The sequence below is a fragment of the Megalops cyprinoides genome, chromosome 2, assembly GCF_013368585.1.
Source record: "Megalops cyprinoides isolate fMegCyp1 chromosome 2, fMegCyp1.pri, whole genome shotgun sequence".
Taxonomy (NCBI): domain Eukaryota; kingdom Metazoa; phylum Chordata; class Actinopteri; order Elopiformes; family Megalopidae; genus Megalops; species Megalops cyprinoides.
In genome coordinates, this window is record NC_050584.1 from 39,823,014 (window position 1) to 39,850,386 (window position 27,373).

Below are 27,373 nucleotides of genomic sequence, written 5' to 3' on the forward strand. Positions count from 1 at the left end.
CCACTGTAAGTAATCAGAACTGTTAAGTGTCAGGACTGAAGAGCTTTTATCATGCTGGCTCAACCAGTCCACGAAGGGCCAGCCCATTCCTTAAATTTCCATGTCATGTAAGATTAATATTGCACTAGAAAATTATGAGCTAACAAAGAGGCAGTATACACAGCTATAAAGGCTCCAAATTTTACAAAGGCAGTCCCAGTCATAAAGAAATCAGTAAACATATCATCATGTTTGAGTTATGAATATCAGTCTTCAATATATTCAGATGAGATACAGAAAGACCAATTGTCCCAAACCCCAATTTGTTTGAGCCACATCAACTCTGAGCATGATGTTAGCCAAATCCTAATATCTGTGTCACATGAATGGCCTCTGATAACTACGCAAACATGCTGAAAAACACAAAAATACTTGCTATAAACATCTACATACAAGGAATAATACACAAGATTAGCACACAGCATGTCTCACAGTGGACAGTTGGGGTGATTGTGTGATTGCACAATATTATTCTCCAGCATTAGCTGAATAATGTACATAATAATGAGGTCTGGGGTCTAACAAAGAAAGTAAAAACAAAGTATGAAGCATTTCCCCTGTCACACTCAAGTTCTGCCTATTTAATGGCCTTCGGGGTTGCATGGCTTCTGCCACCTTTAGTCACCAGTGGAAAATTAGTAAATGGGCTTGTCTCATAATTAACAAGGTTACAGTGAGAGAACCTCTCACCTACATAGAACCTACATAGAACCTACATTCACATGTTGCCAAATAGCTTTCATCTTCAAATAAACTGTAAAAGCCAAATTGTACATCAATTATGCAAAATCTTTCATTTTTGAACATTACAGTTTTTAAAAGACACTGTAATTGCCTTTGAAAAAGGTTAGAAGTCACTGAGGTTACCCTTAAATAACAAAGGTATACCAAAGAGAGAATAAAGTGTCCCCAGCATGACACAGCACTCTGTGCTGGTTATACTAAAACACAAAAAATGCTTTCCTCAAAGCTGTAGGAACAAGTGTGTTTACACATCTGAATTCACCTACCCCTGGGAGTCCTAAATAATGGCCAAATTGAGTGAAACAAGAGAAATAGAAATGAACAAGGTTTCCACAATGAGCCATTAAATATCAGCACATACAGACCAGGAAGACCATAGATACAAACGTTACGGACGTCCTCTGCTACAATGTGCCCAGCACTGCACTGCCCTGCATTTCCAGAACTATGAAATGCAACAACCCAACAATTAACCTCATCTCAGCCAACTACCCTTTTAACTAATGATGCCATCTAATTTTTAAACACGCTTTCTTGCTTCCATCCATTTCTTTCTTTGTGAATTATTTGTCACTACTCCTTTCTTCCTATGTCTGTCTTTACCCCAACATTTCAACACATCTCCCCAGATCTGGTAAACTACAAAACAAAAAAAAATCCTTATCAGACATATCTTTAAAAATACCAACACAGCAATAATAACAATCATAAAACAACATTAATGTCAGCAGTCACACATACAGGGAAGAGTTGGGGGGGGGGGGGGGGGGTCAGTCTCTTTGGAGAAGGGCAGGGACCACAGGGAGAGCCAGGAGTGTGTGCAGTCCCCCAGTCCAGTCCAGTGGTTGCAGGGTAGGATGAAAGGAGAAGAATTGGGGGGGGGGGGGGGTGTGTCAGAGTGGTTTGCAAAAGGCTGGGGACAGCAGAGGATTCCCTCTCACACTGCCCCCGGGTAGCTGGAATGGTTGCTGTGCTCTGCATCTGCGATCGGTTGGCCAGGTTTACGATCCAGTTCCTCAGTCTCAGGTGTCTCTGGGTTTGAGCAGAGAGGGGGGCGCTGCTTGAAGAAGTCCGACACATAGCGCACCTGGGGTGGGGAGAGGTAGGGGAAATGACATCAGGAGGATCAGCATCACCAGCCGTGTGCAAGTGACGGTGACAGACGGCTTTTTGTTGGGCTCACATGCAATTGAGGTGCATCTACGAAGAGTACATATATCCTTTCACACCAATAAAATCTCATAATGAGTAAGGTATCAAATATTATACCTAGATATTATATCTAGATTGAATCCATTGAATCCATTTTCCTTTATATGCTTCACCCACTATCACTGACAGCACTTGCAAGCACCTTCATGTATGATGTTCAGTTAAAACAGGAAAGCCTCGCCGTAAAAATGAATCCCAACTAAAACCACAGCAGGACTTACGTTAAGTATGGCGATGAGTGCCCCCTGTAGGAACCCCACCAGAACGTCACTCCAGTGGTGCTTGTAATCAGACACACGAGTGTAGCCCACATACACAGCAAAGGCCACAAGGAAGAATTGTATAGTAGGGCGCAGGAGTCTGGCCCATTTTGCCACCAGCCTTGCCTGGACATAGAGCTGCACAGAGAGAGAACGGTTTAGGAATTCACCTTCGTTTTGTTTATGTTGTGACATTAAACAGTAATGCTTCAACCAGCAGCACTGGTGAGCACTAGAGGTTTCTTCCTAAACAAGCAAGGCAGATCTGAGATTTCTGTATGTTATATCTACCCAACATTCTTCTTGAGCTGTGTCTTCTTGTTTTCAATCAAGTGCCTAAACAATCCTTTTGGGATCAGGAATATTTAAATTAGAACAAGTATGGTCAAAAAAAACGAAGAGCCGTAGAGAACAAAAGAAACATTCTCCTTTTTTTTAGTTTTGATGAATTTGCCAGAGTTTTATTGGATGAAAAAAGCAAGTAAATTATGTGTTGGACTTAAATAAAAGCCCTCCCATGCTTTTCAAGGCTTACTGCTTAATGTTAACCATACCAAAACATTTTGCCCCGTGATAAATGAATCACATAAATTGAATGTCAAACTTAGCAACAGGTCATACTGTAGACCCGTTTTGGGGAAGAAGATTTCCACTGCCAAGTTCTCAAGAAACTGATGCATAGAAATCCTAACCCACTGTGGGGCTCTTGGCCTGGATGGGGTCCCCACACACACAGACACACAGACACAGACACACACACACCAACCATTCAATGACTCACTCTGTGTAGAGAAATGAATCATGTCTTCAGGATACCAGAGCCCCCTGATAGAAGCAAACCCAGCAGCTGAAATTGCTAAATGCTTAGGTTGGCAACTGCGAGCAGACCTGTTTTATAGACAGCAGTCATGGCGGCTGGCCCCGTCACACACACGGTGAAACCGAGCAGGATTACTGTACTGACAGACAGTGAAAAGGAGTTCTGGCTGGTATTGTGGAACGTTTCAACCTTACAAGACTTTAGCCAAACTGTCGACATTCTTTCAAACTTGAAACAGACTCTGTATTTCCCCTTATTTGTGAAAAACACAAAACTGCCTGTTCTACTTATGCTGTGCTACTGTCCTAGAGTAGGACTGCTCCCATAACGATGTGTTCACACATGAAATTCATGGCTATCAGATTCTGAAGGCAATGGTAAGGTGCAAGGTCTTGCCTTGTATTCTTCATGACTACAAACCTGCCTTGCAACTTGCATGTGGTTTATGTGAAGTATGACACGGGGGGGGGGGGGGGGGGGCACTTTGAGCCCAGAATGCAAAGCCTGAAAATGGTGAACCAACTTTTGGACTAAGTGGCTTCCTCCATTTCTCTTTGCCATATTGTATAGGCTGGTGTAAACATACACCACAGAAACTGAAGTAGTGGCAGTAATTGTGTTTTTGTTCAAATTAAAGGTGCTACAAAACAAAAAGCAGGAACATTACATGAATGGTCAAAGCAGTGAGTAATGAGTTTATCCAGACTGATAATTAAAGGAGACTTTACAATGACTGGGGCTCCTCAGCTTCAGCATTACTGCAAACCTACCCCTTTGCTCTGGCATAACTAAATATTACATTATTTATTATAAATCTGTCTCTTACATCTGCAGCTTGCTTAGAGCAAGCTATTACCATGTCATATTATCATGTCATTATCATATGACACTCACCGCAAGGAACAGCATGCAGTACATCCCAAAGGAGGAGTGACCAGAATAGAAGGACAACCTATAATATGAACAGAGCATTGTGTCATGTTCATCAGAAGTTCACAATATACCAGTAAATTTCATAGGTTGCATACATTTTAGCATAGCTGCCAATTCTGTTGCATGGCACTATTGAGCACATAATGTAGCTGTGGTGTAACTTTAGGCTGATCCTGGTCTTTGGTCGTTTGTCCCAGCCTGCTCTCCCCCACCCTACCTGGACTCAGTGACAGCACGTGGGTTGCCAGTGCAGTTTATCTGCAGCATGTAGCCTTTGCAAACTTTGGGGGCACAGACTGCCATGAAGTTGGGCCGTGGGCGTCCAATGGTGAACTTGGCCAGGTCCGTTAGTGACTGGCTGACTGCCGCTCCAAAAAGAAAGGTGCCCACCACCTTGTAGAGTGCTGCCACATACTGGTTGAAGTCCGAATTTGAGTGGATCCTCTTGCTGTACACCAGGTAGGCCTCTCCTGAGGATATCTGTATGTAGCAGAAAGGAGACAGTCAAGCAGGCAGAGAGACAAGCTTGGAATATTTCATGTTTATTCACATTACGACATTTTTGCAGCCATTCAACTCATAACATTTGTATAAACTCTAGAACATCAGAAACGTACCACTCAGATGAGATCCTCTTCATTGACTAGCAATGGGACTGGCGTTCCAAATCACATGGAGTGTGTAGGGGTGTGGAGACATACATGTCTGACATGTAAACATGTTTTCTGCTTCAGTATCACCAGGGGTAAACAGAAGCAGGGCTAATTATAGACCAGAAGAGAGCAGGCTCTCTCTATCATCTTGTAAGTGTAAGATCATTATGCAATCCTTGGTTTACCGGGGCAGGATTACATCACTGGGTTGGCTTTTATCACTGTCATGTTTTAGTTGGAAAAAGCACAATCACATGAGCTCGAATCTATAAGCATGTGAACTACTGCATGCTCGCCATTTTGAGTGTTCCGTGTGATGCTTCAAGAGTGAATGATTTAGAGTGCTGAAAACTGGTAATACTGAAACTGAAACATCAGTTTTAAAATAGTCAAGCACAGAGGAATCCAGTTAACTCCCCTCCAAAGCCCCTTGATATTTCAGAAAAAACTCTTCCCATTCCCAAGAATTAGATTTCGATAAATGAATTCATTTAAAGGAACCCTCACAGTATCTCACAAGAATCTGTTTATCACCACTGTGTATTGCTGGAATGCCAGTCAAAATCTCGTGACATTTTAGAATACAACACTTAAGTAATAGCACTGTTCTTTCATTTAGTAACATTGATGGTTTTATGGCCATCATCACTACACAATGTACTCAGCTGCCACAATCTAGCTGTGAGTGGAGACAATGCAGATTTTTGTGTTTCTTCCACAAGATGAGGTAATACTTACACAGCAATGATTCATTATCTTCCCCCAATTTACACATATACTATGATCAGCACGCTAGCTGGTTAATATCTTTATCTAACAGTTTTTTCCATGTGGAATGTTAACATTTCACATGAAAGCATTAATCCAACTTTGACATTCATCGAGCAAAACAACAGTATCAAATACTTTTCAGTGCAGCAGGATGATAATAAAACATTATAAAGATGCAAAATAATCATTAGCTGTCTAAACAGTTAGATAGGGATAACAAGAAAATCATTCTTAATTCAACTGTCTCGTGTTGGTGCCACTGGAAAATACTGCTCTATTAATTTTCCACCCGGGTTCACTTCCACAAATACAGCTGTAAGCCAGTAGGAATATTTGGCAGATTACTCTGTACCAGACACACCGTTAAGACAGCCATATGAGGTTTGGCATTTATTTGTTGCCTCTAATGTCACCTTCTCACCTCTTCATAGCTGACATATTGCCTCCATATTGAATCTGCATATTCATCTTCAACTCTGAGGCTATAATATCACTGAAATGATTCATGGCCAGATTTATTGACGCCAACAGAGAAAGTGAGGTTTAAGTGGCCCAGTTGCAGTTGGAGGACAGTGTTTGTGTGTGTGTGTGTGTGTGTGTGTGTGTGTGTGTGTGTGTGTGTGTGTGTGTGTGTGTGTGCTGGAGACATGTACTGGTGTCAGTGAGAAAGGATAAAGTAGGGGGACTCACAATAATGACGGTGCAGGATATGGTGACAGCAGCCAGCAAGCCATGGGTAATGGTGTCTGGTTTGATGGGGTATTTGATGCTCTCATCATCACAATACACCCCACGCTGATAGGGCCGGAAGACTTTGGTCATTACCAGAAAAGGTAATGCAGCTATAGGGAGAAACAATACAATGCTGTGAGATTCTCTTCTTCCTTACAATACACATATACAAAACACTACTGTATACAAGTGGTTGTCTCTTGTTGATATAATAAAACTTTAAGTATTCACCACACAAACCCTTAAGTGGAGATAGTGGTATATCAGTGTTAAATGTTCTATATCTCTTTAACAGAAGCAGCTTTGTGAAAAAAGAACATCTTAAACAATCAGCATGAACCCAAGCCTGAGTTACACAATATTCCAACACATAGTGAAATTCCTACAAACACAGCTCATCTTTGCAACATGCAATATGTCCAAGGTCAGAGAAGTTCAGAGTGCAGAAATCTGAAAAGTGGTTTGTTTTTTCTTGTAGCAAAGGCTCATGTTTATGGTTCTTGGGTGAAAGCACACTGATGTTTATATACCACATATCCAAGGCACGTTACTCTAACGAATAATCTGTAAAGAATAATCAAACAATCTGAATGCTACTCTTACCAGAGTAATGTGCTCAGCTCACAAACATAATACCAAACACTCAATTGGTTGCTGATTGATGCAGGAAATGGCCTGTATAAACAAGTGACTACATTTAAAATCAACGTTACACCCCTTCAATTTCCACAAATTCTTCAACAAGGGTTTTTCTTGGAACATCAAATGTGTTTGCAAGACCTGGACCAAATTCCCCTTATCTGAAGTTCTCACTTAACAAAAACGCTACAGAATAATATTGTGCAACAAGAGTCAAGAGTGAGAGAGGGTTTGGAGGACTGCTAAAGACGTTTGTTTGGAAGTGAAAGTAGTTCACATCTGACAGGCCCTCCAACTTGCTGGGTATGTGCAAAACACATGTGTTGATAAGGAGCATTATCATTGAGGTGGGCCTGACAACAGATAAGTCCTTCTGTGTTTCAGCTACTCAGCATCACAGGAGGAGTTGGCTGCCATAAATGGCTCTCAAGCCTATAACAATAGCACTGAAAAGTTCACTGGCACTTTGGTGGCTCAGGTCATTTTAAACCTGTTCATTGAATTGTTGTGGGAAACAATAACACTATTAGGCTCAGGGAACTCTCCAGTACAACCCTGGCTGCTGTGAGTTGGAGTCCCACAGTCCCCATGCAATCATCACACTGGCAGAGGTAGCCATTACAACCCTTTTAACACAGGAACAAGCTCTGCCCTCACAAGAATTACAACACATCCTCTTAAAATGTGCAGACACAGTGTGGAGCAAGTCAACCACTTGCCTCAAATGAGCTGTGGTGAATACATTTATACAGGTATTCCGCCTACCCAGTCTTACACATGACCACAGTTGTACAACCACAAGATTCCAAAAAATCCACATCTGCTGACAGCCCATTTCCCAGCTTGATAGTAGCCATGAATTAATTATACAAGTCCAGTGGAAGTGAGGTGGTCCTTCTGACATATGCTGCCTACAGCCACTGCACTTGAGTGGGATTTTGTATCTGACAGCTTCCAGCCAGCAGGTCTTCATATCACTCTCACCCTGTGATCTAGGACCTCACTGCCTGTTGCTGCCTTACCAACATCCATAGCATCACAGAAGGAATGCATTCTGGGATTCCTGTGGATCCCAGACATAACTTCACTTTTTAATCTGAAAGCTTGTGTGTTAAATTAATGTCTTATTAATACTTTTTTGGCCATTCATGAAGATTTGAAAATTTTTAAAGAGACACCATGGGACCCCAAAGCCAAATCTGATTCCGGGATACGTGTTACACCAGAAATGGAAAATAAGGGATTTTGAAATGGAACACACACAGTGTTGGGAAGTGACTGTCTTACCTCCTTCAGCACTGAGTGATGTGGTTATGTGCATTTGCATGCCCAAAAACAACAGACCAAGAATCCCAAATGGATGGAAAAAGTCTGAGAAATTAGGAAACCCTGAACAACCTCACTCGTGTGATTCTAAGCCACAAAAATGCAATTTTGTAAACATTAAGTGGTCATTATTGTAGTTCCTGTTAAATAGGATTCTAATGAATACCACTCCATACTGAAATACAAAACATATTTGGAAAAAATGTGCAAAGAGGCACGATGGTTCAGTCTTTACTAAGTTACCAGCCTGGAGCTGCTGTGTCTGAAACTGTGAGCAGAGCTGAGAGCCACAGGCTTAATGTACCCTTAAGACCACTGCTTCTCCCTGCTACCTGTGGCAGGCAGCGTGTGTGTGTGCGTGCCTTCCACAGTCTTGCTACTGTGCTATCCTGAGCCTACACTGTGGCTGTCGCTGATTGAAATGGCAATAGGCAGGATTGGATATGAAAGAAAATGAGCATTAAAAAATATTACATGAACTAAAAGAAAATATTTGAAAGGAATATACTACATTTTTTCTGGTTCAGGTTTACGACACAAGTCGTGGCTGTTTTCCAGGCAGGCCGACAGAAAGCGAGCCAGGAATCAGGCTCCACACTCTAGGGCCAAATGAAAATATATATGCTGGAAGTTAAGAGGATTTTTAAAGGGAAGGCTGTGCTGTCCAATGTTATTGCAGAATATTATGCAGCACACACCACTCATTTTCAGGAGTCAGACTGTAGCACATCAACAATACTTCTGTTTGATACTAATGCACTGAGGGCTGTAACCTTTGGTCAAAAGCGTTCACAGCTGTTCTCAGGTTCCTGTGGCTGCCAAGTCCCATCATGTCCTGGGCCACTTCCAGATGCCCACAACCACACAGCGTCCCTCATAACAAGAAAAACACCTGCTGGGCCAAAACACCAGGACCAACATACCCACTGCATATGAGCTCAGAGTGACAAACACTACATGAGGCAGATTTATCTTAGTATGAGTAAGTAGTACTTTCCATTTATCCATTTACTAAATAGTATGAGAAGTTGGACTGCACTACACTTATAATAATGATTAAACGTAGCAATGCAACATTAATACTTCAAGTTATGATGAATCTTTGGTTGCATACCAAGCTGAGGAAGTAGATGGGTTACAGATAAGATGACATGCATCAGCCTGTGTGCAATATGAGCTCTCCACATGTATGCGCCCTGTGTGTAGCCTCTGTGTCATGAGTTCTGGTCACTGTGGAAACAGTGCATGCGTGATGTGTGAGGGCTTATTAGTGAAAACACACTCTCAGGGGTGAGAGTGGGAAGAGTTAAAAAGGTCAGGTTACACTCCACAGCCCATGGGGGAAATCAAATAAACGAGACTGTGATACGAAAACACTGAGACGAGTCCTTTTTCAAACAGACTCGCAAAATTCATTGTTGTCCGAGACCATAAATTAAATGCCATTTCCTTAACTCAGTTTAAACGCCATCCAAACACTTGGATTCATCAAAGGTGTTTTCTTTTTGTTTTTCTCATCAAGTGCCTGCATGAAACTGAAAATGTGCAGTTCTTGCTTTCTGTTTCCTCCACCTCTCTTTCCTGTTGTCTACCATTTTACAGTCTGAAATAGTGAAAAGGAGAGGCTGTAGATCACAGATATCCTCCACAGTTTTATTGTCAGGCTCAGACATTAACATTGTTTCATCTTCATGCTGTGACTGAGGAGCTGTCTACTTCCTGTTAGTCCCTCACATCTGCATGGTCTGTGAGCCACAGAGTAACACTCATGACTCCCCCACAGAAGAGGAGGCAGGCAGCAGCTAATGGGGTCTTTGTGCTTACAAAAGAATGGACAATAGCTGACAGAGCCAGGACTGCTGCAGTTAGGCAATCTTATCTAGCTGTGGAGTTTCAGAAGGGATTGCAAATATAGCAGAACACACAACAAGCTACACTAATGGAAATGTATCTCACCTATGGCCTCTTGCCTCCATTTGCACTGCTGTCACAATCCATTTGGATCCATTTATTTACTTCATTCTGCATTACCTGCCACCCCCCCTAAACGCATATGAAACATGCACATGTGCCATTGTCCAACCTACAGTGTGCAAGATAACAGGCAGAATTATTCCACTTCTACTTGAGGTCCAGTTTTTATGCCAGGAGCTGCAGCCCAGCTTGCCAGCCACTGTATAATTCACACGGACCTGCAACAGCCTGTTGCATTCCCGTTTACGCAAAAGCTTTTGTGAGGAGCAAAACAAGAAAGCAAAGCCAAGTCCCCGAGCCCTCAAGGACCGTCCTGCTGGGTAAGGACACAAGATTACATAAACTTTTTAACATCCTGTTGGATCCAGCAACCATGTGCATCTGAGATTTTGATGACAGTTGGCTGCCCTACGTCCTGCCTCTAGCTGGAACAGGCGAAATGTCAAACTGTAATGTCAAGGAACATAGCAAGTGCCAGCTTCCCCTTTCCTCTTCTAGACTGACACATTGTTGGAAAAAGTCATTGGAAGAAGGAGAATGGGGAGAAAGAAGAATGGACGATAACAAAGAAACTTCCTTTGGTGCTGCTACAACGACCAATGAATTCTTTACACCCTCAAGAAGATAACGTGCTTCCTCTGTCAGATTCAGTGTCAATAATAACACGTGTGATTTCAGGAGATATTGCGTTGTTGTTGCATTACATTTGAGAATATGTGCAAAGCAATGTCATTGTTTACTGAAAAATGGAATTTCAGAGAATCACATTCCAATAAAGTTTAGCAAAAAACTGTACTGCATTCTATTAATTAAACATTACAGTGACTGAAATATAACAGGCTATAAACCTAAGGTGGATTATATGGTGTGTAGAAGGAAGCTGAGCTATATCCATGTGCCTCCACTGGACAAACAGTTTTCTTGAGGAAAATATAAAATGTGTGCTGCTGCACCCAGTATGTTTATTCGTCTCCTTTGACAATAATCCTTGGACATATTCCTCAGTCTAGAAAATATGCAAATTATACCATTATAGATTACTGTTTGAACTACAGCTGAAAGTAACATTCGAAACTAACATTTTGAGTAATTAGCCCTTTTGCTCAAGCAGCAAGGTTGCATTTGGGTCTTGTGCCAAATTCATTCCCTTGGTTTTTTAAAAACATGTCCCTCTCCTGCTTCAAGTAAGATGTCAAATCCTCCGAGAAACATTCAACAAGACAACATTTGTGAGAAAATATTTGTACAGTGTAATATAGGGCTCTACACTTTATATTTGCCATACAAAATTACATCTCAAAAATAACTCCTTAGTTCAACAAATATCATGAAAAGGAAAAATGTCATAGAAATTGTTGTCATTGGTAAATGTACTGTACTAATATTTACCAAAAAACTTCACAAAATGAAAGCATGAATGAAATAGTTCCAACAAACTCGTAACATTAGTACATAATGGAAGTTCTAATGTTACGCTTCCCTCTAGAACTATGTTATATTCAAATTCCCTTTTTTTCAGCTGAATCTTAAGTAAAGTGTCCGTACACTTTATGTGTGAAAGGTCTTCAGTAGGAAGCACAAACAGCAAGGAATTTGTGTTGTAATTTCTGGGGGCAATAAAGTATGTACAGAATGCACAAGTATTGACCTCAGTAGGTTTTGTTGTTTGTCTGATTTTGTGATAACAACTGAAATAATTATTGAAAAAGTATAAAATAAAAATAAAAACTGAAATAACTGTTGAAATAAACTGCTCTTCATGCCTCAAAAATTCAGCATAAGGAATCCAATAGCTTAAGTTGCTTAAGACATTTCTTGTGACATAGCAAGATTTTGCCATTCTTTTTTACAGGCTCATATTAGAATGGCCAGAATTAGCTACATTTATTACATAAACATAGGTAAGTGATGATTCTTATTAAAGTGTGACAGACCATGAAAACTATTGCGAATGATGCAATTTTCTTTTTTCAGAGTTAGAATCTCTACCAAGTCACGTAACATCACAACAATTACAGCTCTCTACAGAGAATATAGCTGCAAGCAGTGATGAGGGGCCAAGCAGTCCAGCAGGGCAAAGTCGCCATGGCAACTTGATCTGATCATGTTAAAATGCCAAATTTGATGAAGATTGGACCAAATTTGTGAAAATTTTAATTTTTTTCATTTAAAAAAATGGCGGCCATGTCAATTAAGTTGACTTGACAATTAGTCATGTCTCATCTTTGGGATCTCCCAAAGCATCACCTGACACCATTGGCGATTTTAGACTCTTTTTAGGGGTGCTCAAGCTCAGCACCCCTAAATAATAACAATAATAATAAATTAACTAATTTAGCCTAATAACTAAGTAGCCTAATTTAATATGAGTGATGAATTATTTCTTTGGTAAGTAGCCATGGTATAAGCAGAATAAACCACTCCTGGCGGTGCAGTTCTATGGAAATAAACCACTTCAGGGTGGTTAACGGCCCCTTGGCTTAGCCGCGGGGCCACATCACACCACTCTGTCATGTTGAACTCGGCTTGATCCAAGGAATCCAACGGTACCTCATTTATGAAAATCGGGCATACGGTTCAAAAGTTACATGCGCAAACGTACCTCCAACTTTGACCCGTTGGTGGCGCTACAGCGTTCGTGGCGCTGACATCAAACTTGGTAGAAAGAATCATGGGACCGTCCCCAATCAGTGTGCCAAATTTCAAAACATTTTACCATACGATTCTAGGGGCTGCCATAGATACCCTAACCAGAAGAAGAGGGATAATATGAAAAGGTAGAAACACAATGGGTGCCTATGCAGCTTCGCTGCTCGGCCCCCAAAAAACAACAATGAAATGAATCACACTACTGAAAGTATAGAAGCTTGGGACTGAAGGATATAAAGGAACACACGTGAAAGGTAGAGTGATCAGCTTACACAGGCATGAGTCGAGAGTGAACAGGGTATATGTCCAGAGAGAAGAAAAGACAGCAGTCTTTATGTCTATTCACACAATAAGGCAGAAATCAAAACTACCTTGAAATCCACAAACACAACAACTACAGATGAAAAAAAGCACAGCACAAATTACCACACAAAAATACCAAGGCACGCATTCACAGTCCAGAAGGACTACACCTCCAATATGTTAGGTCTGCATAGATTTATTTCCACTGCACTTGCCACATTAAGTCACTACACACTTAGGAGGGGTGCAGACATATAGAGCCCAGAAAGACGCTATGCAGACATCAGTAACTCACCCCCAGCTCACCTCTCAGTCTGTGTCTCCCGCTGAAATAGTAACAGCATGCTTGTTATCAGTGACAGATACAAGAGGTCAGTTTAATGATTCCACTGAAACCTTCACTGGTTGGAGTTTGAATCTCTCATGAAATATTGAGGAAACTCATCTGACATCTATGGGCATGGTTTTAGCGCAAAGCACTCCTGTCTCCTTATTCCCCTGCAATTCATAATTATTTTTAATTACACCCTAGCCTTTTTGGCAAGGGGAAAGAGTGAGTCAGAACAAGCAGAAGCACAATAAGGGACAAAAAAGTATTTACATTTACATAATATCTTTAGCCCAGAAATATCACCTGATGCTGTTGGCAATACTTCTGGTAGCACACAAGTCTGCACCTTCCCTGTTTTTTTTTCTTTTTGGCAGCATGGCTTTATGCAAATTTTCCATTTGCTTCTTCCTCCTATCGATCCCTCTCCTACTCCTACGTTCTGCACCCGGCTCTCCACCCTGTTACTCACCATTCCCCCTCATCCACCTCCCCCCTTCCTCTCTTCATCCTCAATCTCACTCCATAAATACAGAAGGCTGAATAGCCTTGATTTTTTCAGGCTGCTGACGTGTAAGTACATGTGAGTGAGTGGATCACTCTCCCTTTCTCCTGAGTCACAGGAAGTGCAGATCTTGAAGCACCCTTCTGAGCAAAGAGGAGAGGATCAGGGCCAAGACATTTCATTTCATTACTAGCTTCATTTGCATTAACGGCTTACAAACAGAGACCTCCTTCATCTCATCCTCATGCAGAATTTAAAACGGAACAACGCTGGCGCATATGACCTTGCTACCCCCTCAACTGCACACGAATGTCTCCCTGTTACACTCCACTGTGTTTGTGCGTGGTGCAGTTTGTCTGTGACTGCATAATATCCTGTGCATATCAGATACGGCACGGAGACATATCCTGTTGTGGTGCCATCATTCACACAGGCAATATGTGGGTATGGCATCAATGAGGGAAAACGGCGTGACTTATTGGCATACTTGAACGCATCCCCAAAAGAAGAAAAAACAAAGAGGTGTTCCAACATTTAAAACAAACAAATTTTGAAAGGTTGGAAGAAGAAACCAACTCAACAGAAACTATAATGAAAGGGGACTATAATGCTTAAAAACAGAGCTGCGAGAGGAGTATAAATAGAGAGCAGTCATTTAGCCCCCCATTTCTTTACTCTAATTGGGTAATGTACTCTAATTAGATAACCTTACTAATCACGAGGCTCATGCTTTGAGCACTGTGAGAGCTTCAAGGGCTTACTGATCTGTGCCTATGTGGTGTTACTGTGTCATGGGACCCACATGGGTATAGTTGGGAAATACATAAAAAACAGTTAATCACTTGGAACACAAAGTTCTCCTCTCCAATCCAAGACTAGAGAACCTCTGTCCAGAAGACTCCACAGGTCTCCCTTAATCCCTGTCTAGGTGTGTACAAGCGGTGATCAGTGCACCGCATCCTGACTTGGAGTCTGAGCACTAGTTGGACATGCTGGGCTGAGTAATGTGGAAGGTATGTGCTGAGCCTACAGACTTTGAATCCTAGTTCACACAGACTCTCTCTCTCTCTCTCTCTCTCTCTCTCTCACCGCTTCTTCCTCTTCTCCCTTCTCTCCCTTTATCCCCTCTCTATCTTTCACTCATGCATTCCAAGCACCCAGTGGTGCAAGTGGGGGGCGCAGTAATCGGACGACTGGGCCACGTTTGCCTTTTTTTGAGAGGAATAGTCTGTAATAAGGTTTTGTACATTAAATCACTGTGATTTAATGACTAAACAGCTGTACATTACTGGTTCCGCTCATGTTACACAGGGTTTTGCCAGAATAAAGTTAAAAGGACTCCTGAAAACACCTGCAGGTGAGGATGAGACATAAAAATGTTTCTCTAATGCATTGCCTAACACAGCCAGGGACAGACACACTGGCGTCTTAGAGTCACATCAGCTCCTGCACTCTCTGCGAGTGGACCAAAGTACAAATATAAGTGCTTACATACACAAAAGATAACGGCATCATGAGCAAATGGATTCAGGAAAAAAAACAAAGCATTAAAATGTCATAGTAATGATCTTAGTCAAACAAATCCTTGGAACTGTGGAAACAGTGCTTTTGGTAGCTTTCATGGTACTGCTTACCAAGTTGTGCACCTCCAATAACTATATTGCATGTTGCACCTCAAAAAGAGGTTATCGAGAGCCATTTTTGTATTTATATATGTATGCATGCATGTATCTGTTTGAATACATGGGAGAAAATTGCTTTCAACTTTAAAAACAGTGCCTCGGCTGAACTCTTCTCATTATTCCATCATGCTCTGTTAGGAAGGAAGAATGTTTGAGAACTCATGACAATGACATTTCCCAAAGCAGTGGAATGAGAATCTATATCCCAGGAGGAATAAAACATGTTTTCATAGGAAGCTACAAAAAGACAATCTTATTAGATAGGGCTGAGGTCCAAAAACTTTACAACCCCCTTACCCTAACCCAAACTCTCCCACAGTGTACTGTGAGACCAGGCCTGTCCACCATGGTTACAAAAAACTCTCAGTGATGAGAGGGTTAAAGGAAAGCGAGGTACAGAAATCAACATTCCTGTCCATTACTCATCACTCTATACGCTACATCAATGGAGTAACACACATCCTTTTCAGATAACCCAGAACTTCCTGTGCACACACTACTTTCAGCACTTCTGCAGTTCTTGAGAAACAAAGGAATGTTTTTAGAGGATAAACACTGATTCACACAGATACAAAAACACACCCCAAGCAAGAAACGTTGACCAGTTCTTGTCCTGTAGGAAAAAAATCAATGTGTTAAGGGGGTAATTCACAATGATTATGCAAAAACGTTGAAAAAAGGCCCTTGTCTATTCTGAATTTTTGCTGGATTCAATTTTGAGGGCAACAAGAAAACAAATTTCACATAAGGGCAAAAGGTTCACAACACGCTCCTGAGAGAGCCTGTGGTAATTTGTCACCTGTCCCACTATTTGGCAGTGCATTCGTAAATTTCTCTGTACATACAGCACAAACAGAGCAGCTCTCCAAAGCAATTAACGTGGCATGCCAATGTGCCTACGCCTGCAAAACAGCAGCAATTACAGGCCACATCTCTCTCAGTGTTTCTGCCACCTTGGTAAGCAACAGAAAGGGAAAGGTTAATCCCAGGCTTTCACAGGGCCCACACCTTCTCTACCTACCTTTGTACAGTGTAGTTATTAGCTCTCACAGAGGAAGAAATTAAGTGAAGCTGTGAGGACCCAGGTTGTGTCTCACACAGTCATGAGACTAAAGTTTATGTGTGACAAAAAGCTTTCCCATCATACCCCCTCCTTTCCTTTTACAGCAGCTGACCTGTGAAGCATGGTGCATCTTCTCATCTGACATGGGACAGGCATGTACAGATTTGTCAACAAAGGCAACCAACCTGCTTACACATTCTGGTGACAACAACAATGGAAAAAAACCCAACACAAAATCTAGTATTCACTTATGCTGTGGGTGTTTATTTGTGCAACCAGAACAGGGACATATTGCCGAGAATATGCAAAAGAAAACATGTTCCAAATTGATGACAGTTGATGACAGTAGGGCCATCTAACTATCACTGGCTCTGACTTCAGTTCAGTTCTGAACCTGGGGTGCAAACAGAACCTTGGCATTTCTTTCCAAATGGGCTGATGGGCTAAACAACTCTGACCGAGATTCTTCATTACAGTGAATAAACATATCATATCGGAGAACACACCCTGTATTGATAGTCTGAACTGGAGTAAGGCAAGCTGGGCAATGTCCAGTTGTTTTTTCTGTGATTATACTGATATCATAATTGGGCTGTAAGATAACATACCGGTTGGATGTGGGTGTGACGTGATGTTTGATCAATCCAGCCCCTTTAGCCATAAAAGAGAACAAACTATCAAATTGTCTCAGCGATACTATTTTGACCAAAAAAAAAAAAATTCTTTTCATTTTCTAGGGACTATAATAAAACAAAGCCTCAGACTGTAGCTAAAGAACTCTGCAAGAGGGAAAGACGAACAGATTCCTGGTCCGCAGGGAGCTGGGGCAGGCTATAGCGACTGGGGTAGGTGAACGTTGCTGATCAGACAACGCTTCCATGCAGGAACACAGACACATGCTCAGTGCAGGACTATGTCACTGCACTCCTTTATAAAAAAGGTCAAAGAGCAGGGACACTCCTTTCCAAGCAGGGAATTTTATTTAGGCAGCTTATCAACCACAGTGCCCTATCACAAACCTCTGAATAAGTCATGTTTTAACCAATAGGAACAAAGCTGAGGCAGCACTGTGTTATGACTAATATTTGCTTATTGCACCGTGCAGCTTGAACTTGCCCAGTCAAAAACCATCTACGCTCTGTACATGTGCATTTACTGGGTCAATTAAATCTGGATAAATGGTACAGCAGCAACACTTCACCTGAATTGGAAACCCTAATATTCAGAGTCAGGGTCGCATGCTATGAGCACTACACCACTGGTGGCCCTGCTTAAAAATTGTCAGAAATTATTAACTGTTTTACAAACATACCGACATGCAGTCCTGCATTCTGGAGTGAATGATTGGGGCTCTGCTCATGGCTGCATTTAACAGAGTGTTGTGGTGTGGCCAAGTGCCACTTAAGGTCTGCACAGCATCCCTTCTTGGTTATCAATTTGCTATGCAGGGATGAGGGGGGTCTATAATTGTGCCGATTTGTGGTTCAAAACTGCTAAAGCAGTTTAATATCTGCTAAGTGTCCACATTGCTGGGATCAGTGCAAACATATTCATGCTCCAGTCTGCAGCTCCCAAGAGTACCTGTGTTTAACCAAGTGCCTAGGATTGACATGCTGAAAGCTTGCAGGTGTATATTTTTTACATTCACATACCCTCATTAAATCTCACTATAACAGATACCACTCACATACACCTGAAAAGACAAAATGGCCAAAACACATAGAACCATTGATGTGCATACATCCAGATCCACTCTGACACACCTGCCACTACACAGAGATTAATGAACACTGACACAGACTAATAATTTGACCAACATATGTAAACCTTGGCATGCAAACAAACAGGACAACATCAGGCAGCCTTCTGCTCCATACTGTGTTCAGTATTGTGAGGGGAAGTGAGGAGGACTTGGTCCCCGTCTGAGAGGCTCTGGAAAATCCCAGGTTGTGATCTTGTTTGTCCTTGGAGTGTGGAGACACAGCCTGGAGCAAGTCCCAACAAGCAGCACCCATTCTCTTCACCCCAGCCTGCACAGCAACAGCACAAGAATGTGCAGCCACGGGCCAGACCAAGCAAAACAGTTGCGCAACTATAAAGTGCAAGTGCAGATTAGCATTACTTTCCCAGGCACGCTGGACTGAAGCCAGACAGAAAATCCATTTCAAATAGAGCTGAAATTGAATTGAATGATAGGTCACTGACAATGCCATGCCTGAATTTCAATTTGTTGTCATGACATTTGACAGGAGTTCAGAGATTTCATTACCTAGGCAGAGTCTATGCTGAAATGATCATTTATGGAAGTTGATTGAAAAACATGTTTACCGTGTGCAGTTTGGGGAGCATTTACTGGATGTCTTTATGTGCTATTTTACTATTGGAAGAAATGATATACACAAAAATATTAACTGAAATTTAACAAAATGTTATATTACCAACTTGACATACCATGCATACATAATTTTGGAATCTTAAATATAGCTTCAACAGCATTCAGACATTTAACCAATAAATCAATCCCTCAAATTATAACAAGAGATCTGCTTCACCGTATGCATTTGACTCTGTATGATTTAATGTAGAGTAGATTTTCACAGTTTATTAGTTAGCTTACAAGTACATCAATTTCACCAAAATCCAAAAGGAATATTGCATACTGCAAATTTTTCTAATCAAAATAGTTTTTGAAAAATTACAGAAACTATTGTTATGCACCGTACACAGATTTCAGTATAAGACGGTGCTGTACGCAAACTGCCAAGTGAGAAGATAAAGATCAGCAAGTGATTTCTGCATAAAAGGCCCGAGATACTCATTTTCTCTAGTGAACAATAAATTAGGGCCAGCGAAAGCTAATTGGTGCAGGCTGGTGTCATGGAACGAAACAGTCTACACTTGTTCAGACATTTCTCATTTTGCTCAATTGAAAACTGAAAGTAAAGAGCCTAAACTGAGTCTTTGATCAGCGTCCTCATGTAAAATGGCCCGACATGCAGCAGTAACTCATAAAAACAAAAACAAAACTGTACCAGCAACAAATACTCGCAAGTAATTACTTGCCACAAAAAGGTAGAGCAGATATTATACAATGACCCCTGTGCATTTGCCTAGCCATCTGTGAACAAGATAACCAAAAAGGCTACATACAGACTTAAATGAAACAATTGCCAAGGAGAAAAATACATGTTTTGCTTTTAAGGACTGATGAATCATGTGGCATAAAGAAAAATGGTTTGGTTTTAAAGACTGTAGCATCAGCTGTCCAAGGTGGAGGAGATGTGTATTCTGCCATGCGCCACTCTGGTTTTCATTTGGTTTAGCTTTTGCCAACTAGTTTAGTTACAATTTTTTTCTCTCTGTGCAGTGGGCACAAATTGCATTGCACTGCACTATTTTTGCTCCCTCCACCTTATTTTTAAGCAAGAAAAAGAACACAACAATATAATTTTGCCCTTTCAATCATTTGTTGACACATACAGACACATACCCAACTAATAACTAATTTACATGGGATAAACCCTTTATCATCAATTCAGAGCCATCAGCAGATGTTTGCTCTGAGTGCTTTTTATATTTAGAGAAATGCATCATTACAACATCACCACATTTTTGAAGCACTAACCTAAAAGTAACATTACTATTATAGTGGTAGAAGTATGGGGTGGTGGACAGTGCAAGGCTTGTAACTAGAAAGTTGCTGTATTCAATTCCACGGTGGGACACTGCTTTGGACTCAAAGTGCTTTAGTAAAATATCCATCTGCATGTATGGATAACATGTAAATACTGAACTATACACTATGTAAGTCACTCTGGATAAGAGCATCTGCTAAGCAAATTTAATTTATGATACAGAACAATTTAAAAACTTGAATGAATTATATTACCTGGTTACCAGCAAGAGTACTAACTATATAGTAACATTTCTGAAATAGTGTGTTACCCACTGTCTCAAGTGCCAGGTCAAATGCAGCATGTTGTTTGCAGGTAACCATGTAGTGCAGGAAACGAAGACAGAAACAGGCACTCAGGATGGTGTACAATCTACATGAATATATACAATCTACATCCAAAAATTTCTCTACACTCATTTTATCATCCATGTGACTGATGAGAAGTTCCCTGTTCTCTTATTTCATATCACTTCATGTGGGGCACTTACACGTTCAGATACATTTAGCCTTTCTGGATGCATGTATGATGGAGGTCCAGTGGTCTGACAAATTAGCATTAATTAGTTTATATTCATGTCTAGTCTTGAACTTCACATTGTAAATGAAGAGCATGAGGGAAACCATGAGGGACTAGCAAAATGGTGAAGAACAAGGCATAGGTTAATTCATGTTTTATGGGAGCTTTCAAGCATCGTTTTGGTAGAGTACCAACAAGAACTACAAGATTCATGGGAAAAATTTAAAAGATATTTATAACATAGCTCAGGGAATCATATTGACAACTAAAACTGTTCAGAGCCCAAACCCATATGTACAAGTAGAAGAAGGATGGATAAGCCTGCAAGAGATTTTATTTATACACATTTGGGCAATTCAAGATATTGCTCAGGTGTCAGGCAATATGAATAGACAATTTCATATTAACTCACTGTATCTGGTATCATCAAAACACAGGTCATCACAGATATTTCATTTGGTACAAACACTTAAGCTTAAGAAAAAAGGTACCAAAGAAGTCTCCTGGGACACATCCATATCATCTATAAAGGTGAGAATTAAAACAGAAACTCTGCTCCCCCTAAATGATCCAGAATAGAATGCTGTACGTGGCAAATGCAATTTAAAACATTATTTGTCATAACTGTAAGTGCCACCTGCCCACAGTGTATTAATTGTCATTTAAAATAACCATGGAACTAACTGAGGATGGAAGGACATGTGCAAGCACTACACTCTCCTTGTGTTCTATAATTACAGCACATTAAAAAAGTAGTAAAGTACGGACACAACTATCTCAGAAGTAATATTCTGGTCAATTCCATTCCATCTACGGTTAACGGTTGTTAAAATTTCTGTAGTCAATATGTGCTGTTCGTTAAGACAATTGTCGAAATTGCCATGTATGTCATTCTGACCTTTTGCAGTTAATATATGTCCTTGCGTGTACAGATGTATCTCGGTTGAATTACGTAGTACTTTTTAGAATAGCATGGAAGTTTAAAATGTTTTCTTTGTAGAAGAGAGTGTTCGATGTATTTCTAACTGAAAAGCACATTAGTTGCAACAAACACAGACATAAAATAAGCCTGAGAATGACAAGTTAGCTGCTGTGTACACGAAGTGCGAAGGTGGTGCATTTTTTGCTCCTGAAAGTGAGAGTTCTAACGCGAGGCGGAATAAAGTTTACAGACACGTGTTACTAGTTCAAAGGTTGCCTTGTGTTGTGGGAAGGATCTTTGAGTGGATTGGTCTAACAATGCAACATTCTGGCGGTCAGTGGATTCAATCTCGGTGCGTTACTTGTTCGTTAAACCAATTTAAACACTCGAAGACTAGAGAAAAACTTACTTTGACAGATTTATCCCTTTATCTGTTCCAAATATTCAACTGAGTTTGGAGTCGGGTTGACAGTGTCACCAGGATTGCATTTACGGTGGGCACGCAAGTCATAATGCGTGCACTTTATTCACTTAAGGAGACATTTAGGGAGCAATCTAATATGTAAATGATAAAATTAAATGTACAAATACAGCTCGCTAGAAAACATGTGGTGGAATTCTGTATGTATTGCCAGTCGAGCAGTGGAATAGGTAAGAGAATGTCTGATAATATTATGATGGAAAGTCGCACACTTACCTACCACCACACACAGCACATCCACTAGGACGAATAGCTTCTTTTTCCTCAGCTCCGTCATGTTTTTGTTCTTTTCCCGGGCTGCGTGACTTTATTTTTTCACTGTTCAATTATTTGCTTGTGTACTCTTCAGCCACGCGCACTGAGATAAAAACAGCCAAAATTCTGCTCTTAATAAAACATGCAAACTCGACAACCTGAATTGCAAGTTATTCCGGCTCCACTTTCCTACCTGCTCAACGCCGTTTACGCTGTAGGTGTGCTTCAGTTGAGGAATAAATAGTTCAATCCAAGTCCTTCCTTAAAGCAAAAAAGAAAAACCCTGCTTGAACAATGGATGGCAATGCGTGGATCTTAATCACAGCATCCAGCTGCGTGCATATTGTGTCCTCGCTGTGGGAAGAAAACACTTCACATTGCTTTATAGGGAGCGAGTCGCTTGAGAGAAAAAAGCCATCCGCTTCTTTCCACAGACCACGCCAGCTAGCGATTCATTCTCCGTCGTCTTCCTTACTATCCCCACTCCCAAATCTGACGTCAAAGTACATTCCTGTGCCAAGTTAAGAAACAAAGATGGAAAGTGAAGGGAACTAGATACATCTCAATAATTCCTGGGACATATCTCGTTGCAAAACTAAATCTGGGTAAATTCTGGGGGGGAAAAATGAGAGTGGGACTGTGATAGCCCAGATGAAGTACGTTTGCGTCTGCACTTTCTTCCTCGGATGGGCGTGTTCAAGGAAAGAGGTGTGTTTGTGTTGTGATTGGGGAACGAACTGTTTAATACATGTAAAAGTAACAGACGATCTTCTACCGCTCGGTTAAGCTCGAGCAACTTGCTTTTGCAAGTGTTTATCTATAGAACAGAAATACTTGCATATCACGTCTACAGAGGACCACCAGCATATTACTAGAAATTAGTTGTGAATTTAAAACGTACTTCATCAGCTCATTATTTAGCTTTATTGGTACGCTTAGCTGGGAAGAGACGCCTATAAGTTCATGTCTAGCTGACTTGAACCCAAAGAGTTTCCTTAATTCAATTGCGCGAAATAACTCATTGTCCCAAATTCTACGCAAGGGGCCACATCAGACACGAATAACCCTGTGCCAAAAGATACATTTAATGTCTGGGAACAAGCTACTCCACACGGAGTTGTGGTTTTTCCAAGCCCGCTTGATTTGCCAACTCAGATCTGCACAGGGCGCTTTGAATGAACAAATCGGTAAAGTTTAACAGCTCTGCACTTCTCCTTGGCGTCGTGAAAGGCATTAGTCACAAGAGCCCAAGGGATGCTGAGTCACTCATAACGGGAATTGGCTGGTTGATATTATACTATAAAGCAACACCGAATCTAAATGTGACATTAATTGTGGACCTTAATCAAAGAAAAGTCTTATGAAAGCTTTCACAGAGGAGTCAGACCAAAGCTGAGTGCCACCAAGTTTAAAAAGAAGAATAAAAGAACTCCTGCTGTTAGAAAACCAAGACAATTTTAAAAAGTCTGCTGGGAGTATTGAATTAGCACAACCATGGGTCAATGTGGTGCTTGGCATCTAACTTCGGTTTTTTTTTTTTTTTTGGTCTTTAAGGAGGAAAACAGCCGTTAAATACTTTCTGGATGTGACAGTATATGTGTAACAGCCTAAAGAATTAAAGCATGCTCTGCTCAGCCATTAGTCAATCTTCAGTGAAGTCAAGGCTGGATTAAAGTCCAAGTGTTGTTGGTACTTTTGTCAGAAGAGGGTTCCACGATAATGATTTTTTTTTTCTGCTGAGCCTTTAATATGGCTTTGTGCTTGATCCTCTTAAATCGGGTTACTCGAGCCAAATTTCAGTCATTTATACAGGATTTGAAATTTTTCTTTTCATAATGGCCCCCAAACTGGTAACAAGCGTGGGTTTAGAACATTTGCCATATGTAACTTATTCATCTTCAACAGGTTATCAGTCTTAAACTAGCCCTGAGAATATAGGTCATATTTCAACCAGCTAAAGGCCCACCCCTGAAATAAAGCATACCTGCCACTCTTCTACTGACTTGAATACAAACTTGAAATACTGATCACAATTCTGACATGTTTTAGAGCAATCTACAGCCCAGTAAACCCTCTTTAGTCAATTGATTTTTTTCAGATAAAACTGCACAGTGCTGCTTTTTGTCTGTCCAGTTTAAAGGAGTTACCGTTAAGTAACAGTAAACATGGTGCAAAAGTCCTTACATATTTTATGATGTGCATCAAGTACTTACACTAATGAATGAACATTCCAAAGGGAGTCCAGTATGGTCAGAACCTGGGTCTCCTCCTCAAGTCAATGAAGAAAACCAGCAGAGATTTTCACAGAGTGACAAAATCCTGTAAAAAACTGTTATTTATTATTATCAGAGTGGCTCTCTGGTCAGTTGAAGACACCAAGAATCCTGTAGAAAACAATGTGTACCCATCAATGCATCATTTGTGGATGGTGATGATTTCATTACTTAGAAACTGAGTGAAAAGAAAGGGAACTAAGAGAAATATAAAAGCCACTCTATAGTCCACTTCCAGAACCAAACCAAAGATTGCTGAGCTTTCCTGTTACAAGTGTCATTGTTTTGGCAGTACTCCTTATGACCACCAGGGGCTTCTCTAAGTCTTCTCATATCCCACATTTTGGGCAAACACAGGTGATGCACAGTTAATAAGACACAGGCCATTACAGCCTTAAGAATAAAAGTACATGTAATAGTTTTTGGGACCTAACTGTTGACATGTATCTCAGCTCAGCCATTGTGGTGTGGTCATTCTTGGCAGTCAGCCTGTCTCTCTTCAATGTTGTTTTAACTGGAGAGTGTGCAGGCATGATTGCTGTGACACTGCACAGCCTGTCTCTGCTGAAACAAAACTGGCCTTTGTAAGGGGTTCCAACCACAAGAAAGATGGTCTTGCAGCAATGAACCCTGGCCGCCAATTCTGAGATTCTCATACAGGGCAGTCACAGGACCCCTCTACGTCCCCTTTCTTATTGATCTTCTTGTTCTCTCTTTGCATTAGAGAGAAACTGGATTTGAATTCTGTTTAAATCTGTTTCAGCAACTCCATCCTGTTATGTCACAATTATTATCAGTGCTTTTGCTGGAATCTTTTTATGGTAATTGTGAGTGTTAGAAAATGTCCCACAGGTGAATTTGTTGCAGTGAATGATCATGTGGGTCAATGAAATTATTATATGTTCATAATAATGACAAAACACTACCCCAGCATTTATACTTTATAGTTTATTTTAAAGGTAGCTTAAATGTAAAATTCTGTTAAGTTTAAACTTAATTTGTAAGCTGTAATTTGTAGGTTCTGTTGAATTCTGTTGGGGAATTGTTAACTTTATAGCACATTGTTGATGATTTGATGCCATCGAGGCACACTGACACCAAGGGCAAAGCTAGGTTAATTGAATGTTCACTGTTGAGTGGATTGGCTGCTAACTGCATACAGTCTACACAGTGCAAGCGTATTGTCACTCGACTAGCTGGTCAGCAACTTTAGGTTACGTGAGCTATAGCGTTTTAGCGAGCAGCCAGCTAGTTACGTAGAAGAACACACGTAGAAAACATTGCATGATTCAAGGACAAGCAGCAGGGACGCTCAAGCCAGAAATCCAGCTGTGCTAATGATCAGTTTCTGCCTACCAAAAAACTGGACATTCACAATGTGATTGACTGCTTTGCTGTGAACCACAACAGGCTGATGAGTGCGCCAATGACAATATTAATGTCCCATGTATGAGTATGCCTATCAGGGAGACAGCTTCACCGCTTAATAGTCTGTGTGTATGTGTGTGTGTGTGCACGTGCGCATGTGCATTCTGTGTTTCTGGGGGGGGGCAGGGGGTGAAGCAACACCCTGTCAACAGGCGAAGTTTACTGTAGCTAGTATTTTATGATTTGATTTGTGAGTAAAGGGTATGCTTTGTGATAGAGTTTGTTAGTGTCTGAACGAGTACAGCCTATTGATCATATACTTTTCAATAATAGAGATACTTCAGCCAAGCACTGATTCCATATGGGCTATTATTATTATTATTATTATTATTTTGTTATTCTTGTCAGTAATACTAATAACTTTTTTTTTTTTTTCAAAAGTCGTTAGCACCTCCTATAAATAATTAAGCTACTCCCATGGCAACCCCGGCCTTGCATGTCTGGCGCCATCACTGCAGAACAGTTGGACAGAACGTTACTTGAACAATCTTGCAGTTTACAATGTATTCTATACCAGTTAGATCGGCATCTAAGGTTATTCGTTAACACTTGTATACAATTAAAAATCCAGAAATACTTGATATTTCAGTGCTGAAAAGATTTGAATTAAAAATCTCAAATTCTTATTTATTCATTTATTTTTCAAAAAGCAAACAACAAAAATTTAAATATGTTCCAATGAGCTGTGGCCAGCTCCAGAACAGATCCAACAGTACACTCTGCTGGTTACACATCGTCAGGACCGGAGTCATTGTTACTCAATGATATGTTGTTTTGTACGGATTTGCTGTTGTTCTCTGTCTGTTGTGAGTCTGAGAAATTTACTTCGTCTTTCAAACAAAAGTACATTTCAGTTAAACTCAGTATTATCTTTTTACCTTTTTCAAACAAAAGCAAGTAGAGACCCCAGCATTTACAATCAAGATTATTTTAAACTGTTAAATGTAAAATTCTGACTCACTCATAATACTAATTCTCTCATGATATAGACATATACACATTCGTCTGCAGAAAATGTTGAAAACTTGAGGCAACGTATGATTATGTATATTTACATTTAACATGAAACAACAAGAATGTAATGCAATAAGACATAAACACATTTTCTTTATTTTCTTGCTCAAAATACAAGAGATTAAATGTGAGACTCCATAGCCTGGCTCTACATGACTGCCCTGATATACTTCT

General features: G+C 40.6%; 1 protein-coding gene across 1 annotated transcript; it reads right to left on the minus strand.

The window, feature by feature from the left end:
* Positions 1-1,670: 1,670 nt before the first annotated feature.
* On the minus strand, positions 1,671-23,135 carry plpp2b (phospholipid phosphatase 2b). Its single transcript, XM_036521642.1, has 7 exons — positions 22,678-23,135; positions 22,446-22,587; positions 6,123-6,274; positions 4,226-4,488; positions 3,970-4,027; positions 2,217-2,393; positions 1,671-1,870 (listed from the first exon to the last, which is right to left on the minus strand). The coding sequence occupies exons 2-7, from the start codon at positions 22,504-22,506 to the stop codon at positions 1,721-1,723; spliced, it is 861 nt and encodes a 286-aa protein (XP_036377535.1). The 5' UTR covers positions 22,507-22,587; positions 22,678-23,135; the 3' UTR covers positions 1,671-1,720.
* Positions 23,136-27,373: the final 4,238 nt, after the last annotated feature.

Excerpts from the sequence above, each read along its gene's own strand:
- plpp2b (XM_036521642.1), bottom strand. The coding sequence starts at position 22,506 with ATGACGGAGCTGAGGAAAAAGAAGCTATTCGTCCTAGTGGATGTGCTG. Across the intron at positions 4,028-4,225 it reads CGTGCTGTCACTGAGTCCAG|GTTGTCCTTCTATTCTGGTC; the intron begins GTAGGGTGGGGG and ends TTCATATTATAG. Across the intron at positions 2,394-3,969 it reads ACTGCATGCTGTTCCTTGCG|CTCTATGTCCAGGCAAGGCT; the intron begins GTGAGTGTCATA and ends CTCTCTGTGCAG.